This window comes from Lytechinus variegatus, chromosome 4, assembly GCF_018143015.1.
Source record: "Lytechinus variegatus isolate NC3 chromosome 4, Lvar_3.0, whole genome shotgun sequence".
Classification (NCBI taxonomy): Eukaryota; Metazoa; Echinodermata; class Echinoidea; order Temnopleuroida; family Toxopneustidae; genus Lytechinus; species Lytechinus variegatus.
This window is the reverse complement of record NC_054743.1, coordinates 6,364,724-6,377,939: the sequence shown is the minus strand read 5'-3', so window position 1 is coordinate 6,377,939 and position 13,216 is coordinate 6,364,724. Positions and strand designations below refer to the sequence as shown.

The following is a 13,216-nucleotide window of genomic DNA, read 5'->3' as shown; positions in this document are numbered from 1 at the left end:
TTAGGGGGAAAAGATAAAAACTGTTTGGTTTTATTAAGATCGTATGTATAAATAAACCATTGGCATACACCTATGTGTCCCCAGGCATTTTCCTTCCTTCCTTCCTTCCTTCATTCCTTCCTTCCTTCCTTTCTTTCTTTCTTTCACAGCAGAAACTGTGGTGTTAACCGGTGTACATAGAGGACCACACCAGTTATTTTACACCGGTGTTAAATTGGTGGTGTTAGTTTTACACCTATAGGTGTTATTACAACACCTATGGTTGTTACATTTACACCCTTTGGTGTTATGTTCAATCTCTAGGGTGTTATTTTAACACCCCAGGGTGTGGTCCTCTATTAGCACCAATTGGTGTCAGTTTTAACACCACAGTTTTACAGTGTTCTTTCTTTCTTTCTGTCTTTCTTTCTTTCTTCCTTCCTTCCTTCCCTTTTTTTTTGGGGGGGGGGAGTTAATCTTTCCTACAGTCCCCTGCAGTGGCAAAAAATCATAATAAATCTTCGCGTCTGAACCTACATGAATATCATGTTAGTAGGATAATTACCATCATCTCGACACCCAAGCACTTCGAGTCTGAGTGAAATGTTTTTATGTTTTTCATAAGGCATGATGCGGAGTTCAGCAGCTCGGATCGGTGGGTCGAAGTATATAGGCCGCTCACAATGGGGCTCTCCATTCGCTCTGAATAACTGAGAGATTGAGAAGATAGAGGAGGAAAAGAAGAAGAAGAATGAGGAGGAGAAGAGGAAGAAGAAGAAGGAGAAGAAGATGAAGATGAAGAAGGAGAGGAAGAAGAAAGAAGAAAAAGAAGAAGAAGAAGGAGGAGGAGAAGAAGAAGAAGAAGATGAAGAAGGAGAAAAAAAAGAAAAAGGAGAAGAAGAAGAAAAAGAAGAAGAAAAAAGAAGAAAAGGAAGAAGGAAAATAAGAAGAAGAAGAAGAAGGAGAGGAGAAGAAGGAGATGAAGAAGAAGGAAAAAAGAAAAAAAGAAAAAGGAAGAAGAAGAAATAGAAGACGACGAAGAAAAAGAAGAAGAAGAAGGGGAAGAAGAAGACGAAGAGAGACCCAAAAATTATAGAAACAACGGATTTGAAAGAGGGACAAGGTATAAGATGATTTGACGAAATGGTGCATAATAGTACATAATATAAAAAATATTGCTCGCTTAAAAAGTAGATACGACTTCTACAAGCGTTTTAAGTATCTTATAATCCCAGACATAGTTATCAGAATATTCATGTAAAAATAATGCCTCTCCATAATGCAAGAGATTTGCTTGGTGCCAAATAATCCGCTTATCAAGAAATGCCTTAAGGCTTCCATAGGCAATGTGTTGGAAAGGAACAAGTACATGAATAAATTAATGAATGAATATATGAACTGTTACATCAGAAAATGGATTGCTATTTCATAATGAAAATAACTTTATGTGCGTGATGGAATGAAATATAGTAATTAGACTAACTCATTGTTTTGCTTGGGTCAGAATGTTTCACTTATTTACAAAATACTTAGCGGACAGATAGTCTTTTAACAACCAAATCGAATTTTCAGTTTGTAGAAACATATTAAACTAATCGACAACATAAAAAAGAAAGCATTTATTGACAAGCTGCTTATAAACAAGACCTAAAAGTGATTTAATGGTTAGAATTGGTGTCATACTGGTGGCATATCTATCTTTATAATCCTCCCCATTACACTTCTTCATTTTGTCTGACATTAGTTTGACGTCTTTTTAATACTCACCACATCAGTAATCTCACGATGACCCAAGCTGAAGTCCATGATAAACCACCAAGCGCTCTGTATGCGGTCATCATTCCGATACAAGACATAAAAATTCTCAACGAACGCGCCGTCGTCGACGCCTTCTCCCTGTACGATAAGACCGGTAAAGACCATCCTGGAGGGGAAGACGACGTCGATGAATGGTTGCTGATCATTGACCGAGGGCATCCACGATGAATGATTACCGACCCGAGCGAAGTGAGGCATGTGATCCTCGTCGAGGAATGACGATGCTCGTATCTGGGCATCGCTGATCTCACCCGATGCCATCCCGAGAGGCAATGGGCACAGGTCTATAAGTTAATTTAAGATTCAGAAAATAGTTAAAACATATATCATAACCAATGAAAAGGCGTAGATCTTGTATTTTTTCTAAAGGGGTACATTTTGTCCCAACATATGAAAAAAAGAGCCATCACTTGCAAGTGTAAGGTCGTTAGCTGCAATTGTACGGGGGGGGGGGGTGCCCAAACCCATGGGCGGAAATCCCAGGGGGGGCAGGGGGGACGTGTCCCCCCTACTCAAAATAGTAGGGGGGACACGATATCAAATGTCCCCCCTACTATTTTGGGTCTTTGGTAATGCTAAGAAATATATCACTCAAAATGGGAATAAAACGTGCGTTTTGGGACGAGATGACTTTTTTCTTTTTTGCTTGTCAAATATATTTTCGTCGAAATAACCTTAAATTTTAGATAATAGTCTTTTTTTTTGGCTTGTCAAATTTTCCAGACCCTTGTCCCCCTACCTTTTGGGAGAGATTTCCGCCCCTGCCCACACCTTCACCCTTGAATTATGATTTCACTTAAAAGGAAGTGTTTCATCTCGCTCTACCAAAATATAGTAACAAAAAATGCTGAAAGGCAAAATTGGAAAATTGATGAAGTCACACTTCGGTACTCTGTGGTTGGCCAAAATTATTAGCAAATCGATCTTCCGAACTACACTAACACATATCCCATAGTGTCTGTCCCAGGTACACATAGAGCGAAAATCGTGAAAGAAAACTAACAATGATTTTATGAAAAAAGTAAACAACTGTAAATTTGATAAAGTCCAATTTCAAAACGAACATTCTTTCTCTTAACAAAATGTAAAAAATATAAAATCTAAGCACAAAAATATATCCCTACTGTGCATTTCAAGCACAGACCTGGTTTTATTAATGTATCTAAAAATTGAAGTGCTGATTAGTGTTATAGTAGAGCGGATAAGCTCCAAAAATCACAAGAATTGTGCAAAATTTGACTAAAGCATGAAACTTTCACAAGTATTAGTATATGCCGTAAGATTTATTTTAAAGATGGGAGGTAAATTTAAAAATGCCATTTTCGGCCGTTGCCATGGCAACGGAATAATTTCTCAAAAATGACATACATTCCCATGTAAATGGTAAATAAACATGATATAGATGAATAAAATGATAATTTTCAAGCTTCCAATTGAATCTATATAAAATTTAAAAACATTCAAAATCAACAAGATAGTTCCATTTGGTACGTTGCCATAGAAACGGCTTGTTTTTCCCCAGAAAAATAAAATTTTGATTAAAAAAACGTTGTAGAATATGATTTATCTTTAATTTCCCCTAATTTTACAGTGTTAAACAAAGATATTTTGGTTGCTAGATGTATAAATCATATCTCAAGCCATTGCCATGGCAACCAAATAACAACTGATTTACAAAAATAACATGGTTGACCAGACCGCATACATTCGTAATTCCGAAGCTTCGTAATTCCGAAGGTTCGGTTATTCCGAAGGTTCGTATTTCCGAAGGTTCGTAATTCCGAAGGTTCGTAATTCCGAAGGTTCGTCAATCCGAAAACGAAATAAGGTTCGTAATTCCGAAGGTTCGTTAATCCGAAAACGAAATAAGGTTCGTAATTCCGAAGGTTCGTTAATCCGAAAACAAAATAAGGTTCGTAATTCCGAAGGTTCGTTAATCCGAAAACGAAATAAGGTTCGTTAATCCGAAAACGAAATAAGGTTCGTTAATCCGAAAACGAAATAAGGTTCGTTAATCCGAAAATTAAATAAGGTTCGTATTTCCGAAAATGAAAATAATTCATTTTGGTAACAAAAACGATGTTGTCATTACAAGATTACACGATATTATGCAATGATAGTAATAACGATCGATGATGTGTGTTGGGGCCAAAGCATGTATTACATTAAGAATTGCACCCTGATCAAGCATAGGCTAATTTCGATTTTATCTGAGCAATTGCTGCCTATAAGCAAATGGTTTAATTAAAGATCCAGGGGATCAAGTGTGTTGGAAGCGTGCGAGCAACCTCTAGATAATAGGATTTGTATTGGAGGGGATGTCATTTTTAATAACAGCTTCTGCTGGTAATAAAAATAAAAATAATACTAATAATGATCCTTGTGAGATGTTGAAAGCGCGAATCGCAAGCTGAAACTAGTAGACATTTCATGTAACAAGACGTGAAGTGAGCATTCGGAGCATTTTTTGTAATCGTGAGAAAGATGTGTATCTTTCTAAAGAATTAATGCGAGGGCGAGTTGTAATTTGTTTATATACTGACCTGGGGCCCGTTGCATGAAACTTTTTACCTGAGAAAACTCAGGTTGTTTTTACAGGAGTTTTTGCCCTGTGCTAAAGTAATTGGCGGAAATCAGACTAACCTTAGTTTTCAGTTTTTACCGGAGTTTTCTCAGGTAAAAAGTTTTATGCAACAAGCTTCAGAAAGTAATCTTTTAAGGACTGCATTTAGTGACTCATGAATAGAATATATATCTCACGAACTAAATAATGAGAGCGCGAACCGCAAGCTTAAAATTTGTGATATTCCAACCTGAAAACTGGACATTTCATACTTATTTTTTGTAACCAGGAATAGAATGAGTTCCTCAATAAACAATACTTGATGCGAGCGAGAAACGTGAGCCAAATTTTTCCGATTTTCCAACCTGAAAACTGGACATTCTATAGCATTCTTGTAAAAAAAATAATAATAGCTGGGAGAATAGTTTTCAGAACTGAAGTGGCTTCCCTGGGTAAATGATATCTTTATCAATATCATCATTCTAGGCCCACATGAAATTTCCAAAAGTTTGAGCACGTGATTTGCTCGCAACATCTCACAAGGATGCCCTTTTCACAGTATTGACCAAAAAGGTGAATTTTACATCTTCAGATTTGACTTTTTCCCCCAAACCGCTTGCTCTCTACGCTCGCAGAAATGAAACGTAAATATATAAATTTAGCATGTTTAGTGATCACTTAAAAAATTGTGCTCAATTTAGTTACTACAAAAACACACAACCTCTTTACACAGATGATAATCTAATGGTGAAAATATCCGTTTGCACCAAATTGCCCCTATTGGCCCCTATTTTTTTTTTACTTTGCCCCCCCCCAAAAAAAAAATACGTTCCGCCGCCATTGGCTAAAACACGATCGTCTTCATGGCTAACTGCAAAAAGTTCTTAAAATGTCCCCTTTAGATCAGATCAGAGCTTATATATTTAAAAATTCTGTTCGCGCTTCTTGCTAGCAGTTATTATCTAAATTTAGTTACATAGGCATCTCGCTTTGAAGATCACAAACATCATATTAACAAAAATATAGCTCGCGCTCGCATTATTTAAAAAGGGTTTATCATGTTATTACATATTTACTTTATTTTATAAGGATAAAGCTAATTATTGACTGTTAGGACTACCCTTTCAAAGAAACAAACAAAAATCAACTTTAAACTGCCGATCAAGGAAAATATGGCTAAAAAAAAATTCCCCCCCCCTCTATTTGACGAAAGTTGGATCCGCCGGGAGGGAGGCAGGGGGCATCAAAAATGGAATAAAAAACAGGGGAATTAATATTTTCCAAAATGGGAAAGTTCCTTTTTCAAAAATAAATATGCCGTTTTTCATGTTTTTTCGAAATAAAATACTCTTTTTAAAGTATACAAGTTAAGTTAAGTTTTCAGGCTGGAATATTGATAAATTTCAGCTTGCGCTTCGCACTCTCATTCGATTGGTGAAATATGCATCCTAAAGAGGTCACTAAATGCTTTCTTTAACAGGTTCCTTTTCTGGTCAGTATGTTTAAGCTCGCGTTTTGCGCTCGTGTTAATTCTTTAGTTTAGTTAGATGCACATCTTTTTAATGACAGCAGAAATCTGCTCGGATTTTTAAAAACTAATTTTCATTTTTTATTGAAATAACCTAAAGTTTAGCTTGTGATTCACGCTCGCAACACCTCGCAATAATGCCATTTTAAGAATAACTGACCACAAAAAACGTTATACAACTTCACCTTTGAATTTGTTTTACCAAGCCGCTCGCTCATTATACTCTCTCCCGAAAAATAAAGCCTAAATATACATTTTGCCATAATAAGAAGTCACTTCAAAAAAGTTATTCTCTACTTAATCACTATCAAACAGACAATGACTTCAAGCAGATGATAATCTTAAGGTGAAAATATCACCACAGTCCCAATTTTGACGTATGAGTTTCATTTTTTGGCTTTACCCCCAACGAAAATTCGTTCGGCCGCCCTTGCCTTCCCATCCTCATATGATAATTGAACGGCAACAGTGTCCCCCGCCCCCCTCCCCTTGCCTCTGCTTTCCCGGTTTTCATTTTTCGGATTAACGAACCTTATTTTGTTTTCGGATTAACGAACCTTATTTTGTTTTCGGATTAACGAACCTTATTTCGTTTTCGGATTAACGAACCTTATTTCGTTTTCGGATTAACGAACCTTATTTCGTTTTCGGATTAACGAACCTTCGGAAAAACGAACCTTATTTCGTTTTCGGATCAACGAACCTTCGGAATAACGAACCTTTTTTCGTTTTCGGATTAACGAACCTTCGGAACAACGAACCTTATTTCGTTTTCGGATTAACGAACCTTCGGAACAACGAACCTTATTTCGTTTTCGGATTATCGAACCTTCGGAATAACGAATCGTCGGAATTACGCCACAAATGTTCGGATTAACGAACCCTTTTTCGTTTTCGGATTAACGAACATCGAGGTATAGGCAATTTACGTGTTTCGGAATTACGAACCTTCGGAATAAAGAACCTTCGGAATTACGAAGCTTCGGAAATACGAAGTGTAACCGACCAGACAATGGGCAGGTGGAAAAATCAACTGGAATTGACTTTATATGTATGCTTTAGTTTTGACCCCCTCGTTTGAACCAGAAATACAGAAAGTGTTCTGCAGGAGTTCTTTATAAAGATAAAACTTTATGTTGCATTGGTTATGCTTGAATTAAATAAAAAGAAACAATGTTGCAAAGAACCCGTTGCCATGGCAACAGCTTATTTCCCTCTAGAAAGGTAAAAATATTGATAAAAATGTAGAATACATGTATGATCATCAGTCCATTTTCAATCATTTTTGAGGTACTAATCGGGATATGCTTTTGACTAAATTTATAAATATAACATCTTAAGTCATTGCCATGGCAACCAGATAACATCTAATTAAAAACAACAACAACAGGGATGACAAGGTTATGGAAAGGTGAAAAGTACAATGAAAATGAACTTATATGTACATGCATAAGGTTTGACCTACTCAATTAATTTAGGGGAAATAATACAGTGAGTGTTCTGCATGAACTAATTGGAATGATACAGATTGATGTTGCCTTGGTAATACTTGAATTAAATAAAAAGAAACAATGTTGCAAAGAACCCGTTGCCATGGCAACAGCTTATTTCCCTTTAGAAAGGTAAAAATATTGATAAAAATGTAGAATACATGTATGATCATCATTCCATTTTCAATAATTTTAAGGTACTAATCTAGATATGTTTGTGACTAACTTTATATACACATCTTAAGTCATTGCCATGGCAACCAGATAACATTTAATTTAAAAAACAACAAAACAGGGATGACAAGGTTATGGATAGGTGAAAAATACAATGAAAATAACTTTTATGCATAAGGTTTGACCTACTCAATTAATTTAGGGGAAATAATAAAGTGAGTGTTTTGCATGAACTAATTAGAATGTCCAACATTGATGTTGCCTTAGCAATACTTGAATTCCACGATAAATATAAATGTTGCAAATGACCTGTTGCCATAGCAACGGCTCATTAACACAAGAAAAGTACCAGTTTTGATTAGAAAAATGATTATAGACTCTGATTTGTCTTTCATTTCTCCTAATTTTGTGATAAGAATTGATATGTTTGCTGTTAACATACAAATAATATCTGAAGCCATTGTCATGGCAACCAAATTACATCTAATTTGAAAAAAAAACATGGTTGACAACACAATGGACAGGTGGAAAATACAATTAGAATTATTCTGTATATGCTTAAGTTTTGAACCCCTCATTTGAACATAAAGTATAGAATGAGTTCTGCAGGAGTTCTTTAGAAAGATAAAAATTTATGTTGCCTTGGTTACGCTTTAATTAAATTCTTTTTAAAATGTTGCAAAGGGCTCGTTGCCATGGCAACAGCTTATTTCCCTGTAAAAAAGGTACATATATTGATAAGAATGTAGAATACAGACATGTATGATCATCTTTCCATTTTCAATTATTTTAAGGTACTGATCAAGATATGTTTGTGACTAGATTTATAAATATAACATCTTAAGCCATTGCCATGGCAACCCGATAACATCTATTTTTTTTCAAAAACAACATGGATGACAAGGGTATGGAGACTATGAACAGGTGAAAAATTCACTTAATGTGCATGCATAAGGTTTGACCTCAATCTAGGGGAAACAATACAATGAGTGTTCTGCATGAACTAATTAGAATGATTAACATTGATGATGCCTTGGTAATACTTGAATTCAATGATAAATATCAACGTTGCAAATGATCTGTTGTCATAGCAACTGCTCATTTTCCCAAGAAAAGTACCAGTTTTGATTAGAAAAACTGTAGTGGTCTGATGTGTCCAAGACCTTGAGACGGCTTCCAAAAATGGAGTTTAAAACGGCTGTTGATATATAAATGGACATAGCTCACTTCATATCCGTCTGGGATAATTATATGATTTCGTGTCTAGACCATGGTTTCAATGGTCAAGTAATACATTATGACAAGTTACACGGACAGTCAGTTGTCCTGTATATTAAAAGAAATCCAAGATGGCTTTGAAAATGGAGTCTAAAATTGCTGTTGCTGCATTAAAAAACTTAGTTTTTTAATATCCTGGAATAAGTTTATGCCATAGTGAAATGTGTCAAATTATACCTAAGGACAAGTTACAAGAACAGTTAGTGTTCAAGTATGTCCAAAAATCCAAGGTGGCTTCCAAAAATGGAATATAGAATAGCCCCTGTTACTAACAAATGGACATATTTCGTGTAATATCTGCCAAGTGCATATTATTTCGATATCTAAATCATGGTTTTAAAAGTCAGTAAATACATCATGTACATTGGAACAAGTTACAAGGACACAAGGACAGTCAGTAATCCAGTATCTGTTCCAACATCCAAGATGGCTTCAAACAATCGGAGTCTATTGAATTGGAGCCTGTTGCTTAAAATTTGACATAGTTCATTTAAATCCACCAAGGAAAACGGATTTTGGTGTTCACACTTTGGTTTCAAGTTTTAAAAGATACGTTTAGACTTGTTACAATGATATCCAGTTGTCCATTTTGCCTAAAAATCCAAGAGGGTTTTCCGAAATGGCATCCAAAATGACTTCTATCACTCAAAAATTATCAGAGTTCATAAAACCTGTAAGAAACAATTTTGGTGTCTACACTGTGGTATGAAGGGTCCATTATTACATTAGGACAAGTAACAAGGATGGTTAGTTTTCAATTTTGTCCAAAATCCAAGGTAGATTCTCACAAGTGGATATCATATCCACTTCAAAGTAACAGTCGCCATTTTAGAATCTATTTATGGAAGCCATCTTGGATTTTCAGGCAAAATGGACAATTATACATCATTGTAACCAGTCCCAACATATCATTTGATCCTTGAAATCCTAGTGTAGACACCTAAACAACATCCCAATGTGTATTTAATGTACTATGTCCACTTTTAAGTAACATTAAAACCCCCATTTTCAAACAATCTTTGAATTTTTGGACACAATATTGACGCCTGACTGTCTGTTCAACTGGACACAATGTACAGTATTAGTTGACCCTTGAAACACTTCTGTAGACACCAAAATCATATCCCCAATGTGTATTAGTAATGAACTATATGTCCATTTTGAAGTAACAACAGTCAATTTAGACCCCATTTTGGAGGCCATCTTGGATTTTTAACATATCATTCCATTGATTGTCCTTGTAACTTGTTCTACTGCATTAAAAAATGGTTTTATGATAATGGTTGAGACATCAAGATCATATTCCCCAGACAGATATTGAACAAACTATGTCCTAATTTATTATTTGACTCTTGTAACTATGGTTTAGACACCAGAATCACATTTCACAGGCGGATATAGAATGATCTACGTCAAATTTGATTAAAACAGTCAGACCCCATTTTTGTAAGTCACCTTGCGTTTTTTTTACATACCAGACCAATGACTGTCCTTGTAACTTGTCTTAATGCATTACACGACCCTTTAAACTATGGTTTAGACAGCAACATATTATTCCCCAGACAGATATTGAACAACCAATGTTTATTTGTAATAAGTAACATTAGATATGGTTTTACAAAACTTTTTTTGTAAGCCATCTTGGAAATGTGGACATACTAGACCACTGACTTTCCATGTAGCTTGTCCTTATGTATTGACCCTTGAAATAACTAATCATATTCCCCAGACATATATTGAGCAAACTATATCCTAATTTATTATTTGACTCTTGAAACTATGATTTCAACACCAAAATCATATCTCACAAGTGAATATAAAAGGAGCTATTCCATTTTCAAGTATCAGCAACCGTTTTAGAATAGTTTTTGGAAGCCATATTGGATTTTCAAACACACCTGTCATTGTAACTTGTCCTAATATTGTTAGACTCTTGAAACCAATGATTTAGACACAATATATCATCCTCTAGGCCAATATGAAATGAGCTATGTACGCTTTAGGTATCAGCAACCATTCTAGATTCAATTTTTCGAAGCCATCTTGGATTTTTGGACATTCCAAACCACTGGCTGTCCTTGTATTTGGCCAAATGTACTATCCTTAAAACCAATGAATAGAAACCAAATTAAAGCCATTTTATCAAGTAATGGATAAATTGTGAATTTTTAGCTCACGGCAGCCAGTGAGGGCATCATCTTGGAACACCCTTGAGTGCTTAAATTATTTTTAACCTTTCAACCAGTAAGGGTATTTTTATCGTATTTGACCAGTCTACTTTTCATGTAAAATAACCAGTGAATAGATTAAACTTCGTGTTGAATAGATTCAAACGTTACTTTAAAAATTATCACAGTATTACAAAATTTTCTTCGTCAAAATCAGCAGTGTAATTTTGAGGGGGCCAGATATGACGTATCGAGCAAAGTTTACTTTAAAATGTTCTCACCGAGCCAGCGACAGAGCGAACAATTTCATATTGTTTTTCATTTTGGGTACATTATCCGTAAAATAATATTTCATCCATCTCTCTTTCACTTTCTCTTTATTTTTTTTAGAAATGATTTTTTTTGGGGGGGTGAGAAGGGTTGCTAAATTACTGGGAATTTTCTTGATGGAAACTTTCCATGGGAATAAATTTGACTTTTGTGGGAATTTTTTAAATTTTTGGCAATTTTCAGGAATTGATGGGAATTTTCAAAAAGTAACAATTTTCTGATATTTATATGCAGGAAATAGGCATATCCTGGCAGATGATGCTTAATAGTGCTTTGCTATCATATTTCAAGCCAAGTATGCTAAAACAGTCAGACAAGGCATGATTTCAATGATCTCCATGTAAAAGATGATTTACTGTATTTACCTTGATTTGGATATCAAGACCATGTTGACTCCTTACATAGACCTAAGATTTTGAGTTATCAACCCCTTTAATCCCCTTATATACTGATATGTTGAACAGCTTTAAAACACATATCACCCCAAGACACTTTCTTCAAAATGGCCGTCTGCGAATACTTTGAACGAAATTGTCCAGCATCGAGTTTCGGGCATTTATTTGAGCCAACAAAACTCTGATACGAGTTTTGTTGGTCTTATTTCGATGCCATGTATAATGAAACAAGATTGTGCTTATCATTTAGCATTTTTATGTTCAGCACCCCCCTAAAAGGGGAAAAAATAAATAAATAAACATATTTTTATCGAAATTTGTACTTTTCTGGAGCCATTTGCAACATTGATATTCATCTTTATGTTCAGCATTACCAAAACATAAGTATTTTTGTCAACCTAATGGAACAATGCATAACACTTAATGTAACTCTTGTTCAAAATTACATGTAAAAGAGCAGGTCCAATCTTGTGCATATTAAGTTAATTTCATTGTATTTTCCGCCTGTCCATTATTTTGTCAGCTATAGTTTTTTGGGGTAAATTAAATGTTATGTTATTACAATATTAATGCCTCAATATGTTATTTATAAACAACAAAAATGTACGCGTATCTTTGGCACCCTAACTTTAGTAAAAATAAATGAAATATAAGATTCTACTAGGTATTTTTTTAATCAAAGATGGTCTTTTCTGGAGGAAAAATGATCCGTTGCCATGGCAACCGAACACACATTTGCAAACATTGATATCATTAAGTTCAACCGTTACCAAGGCAGCATCAGTTTTATCATGCTATTGTACTCATGCAGAACACTCACTGTAATTTTTGTTCAAAACTTAATGACTGTTCAAACATTATGTAGATTAAGTAAAATTTTATTTTACATTCCACCTGACCATTATCATTTCAACAGTGTAATTTTTTTGTATTTATAAATTACATCTTAATCTCAATGGCTGAAGATGTTATCTACATATTAACAACAAGCATATATATGCTTAGCACCCTAAAATTAGGTGAAATGAAAGAAAAATCAAATTTTACCATGTTTTTGTTTATCAAAGTTGCTTATACTTTTCTGGGAGGAGGGGAACATTTGAATTACTAATATTTATCATTAAATTCAAGTATTACCAAGGCAACATCAATTTATTATTCTAATGAACTCATGCAGAATACAAAAAAAAATTTGTCCAAAATTAAATGACTGGCCAAACCTTTCATACATTGAGTTCTATTGTATTTTCCACCTGTCCATGATATTGTCATCCAAATTAATATTTTTGTAAATTAGATATTATTTGGTTGTCATGTCAATAGCTTTAGATGTTATTTAAACATTTTGCACCAAACATATCGATGTTTAACACACTAAGATTAGGGGAAATGCAAGAAATATAAGATTCTATAGTCCTTTTTTAATAAAAATTGGTACTAAATGATCCGTTGCTATGGCAACAGGCCATTTGCAACATTGATTTTTATCCTTG

The 13,216-nt window shown here is 34.7% G+C and overlaps 1 protein-coding gene across 2 annotated transcripts in view; it reads right to left on the bottom strand.

The window, feature by feature from the left end:
• LOC121413255 overlaps positions 1-13,216 on the bottom strand; it is a 114,150-nt gene that overhangs the window by 55,320 nt on the left and 45,614 nt on the right. For both annotated transcript variants that reach the window (XM_041606010.1, XM_041606011.1), the window contains 2 exons: positions 1,747-2,081; positions 545-689 (listed from right to left, as the gene is read on the bottom strand). In XM_041606010.1, the coding sequence (XP_041461944.1) occupies positions 545-689; positions 1,747-2,081 (480 nt within the window). The remainder of the gene's footprint in view (positions 1-544; positions 690-1,746; positions 2,082-13,216) is intronic.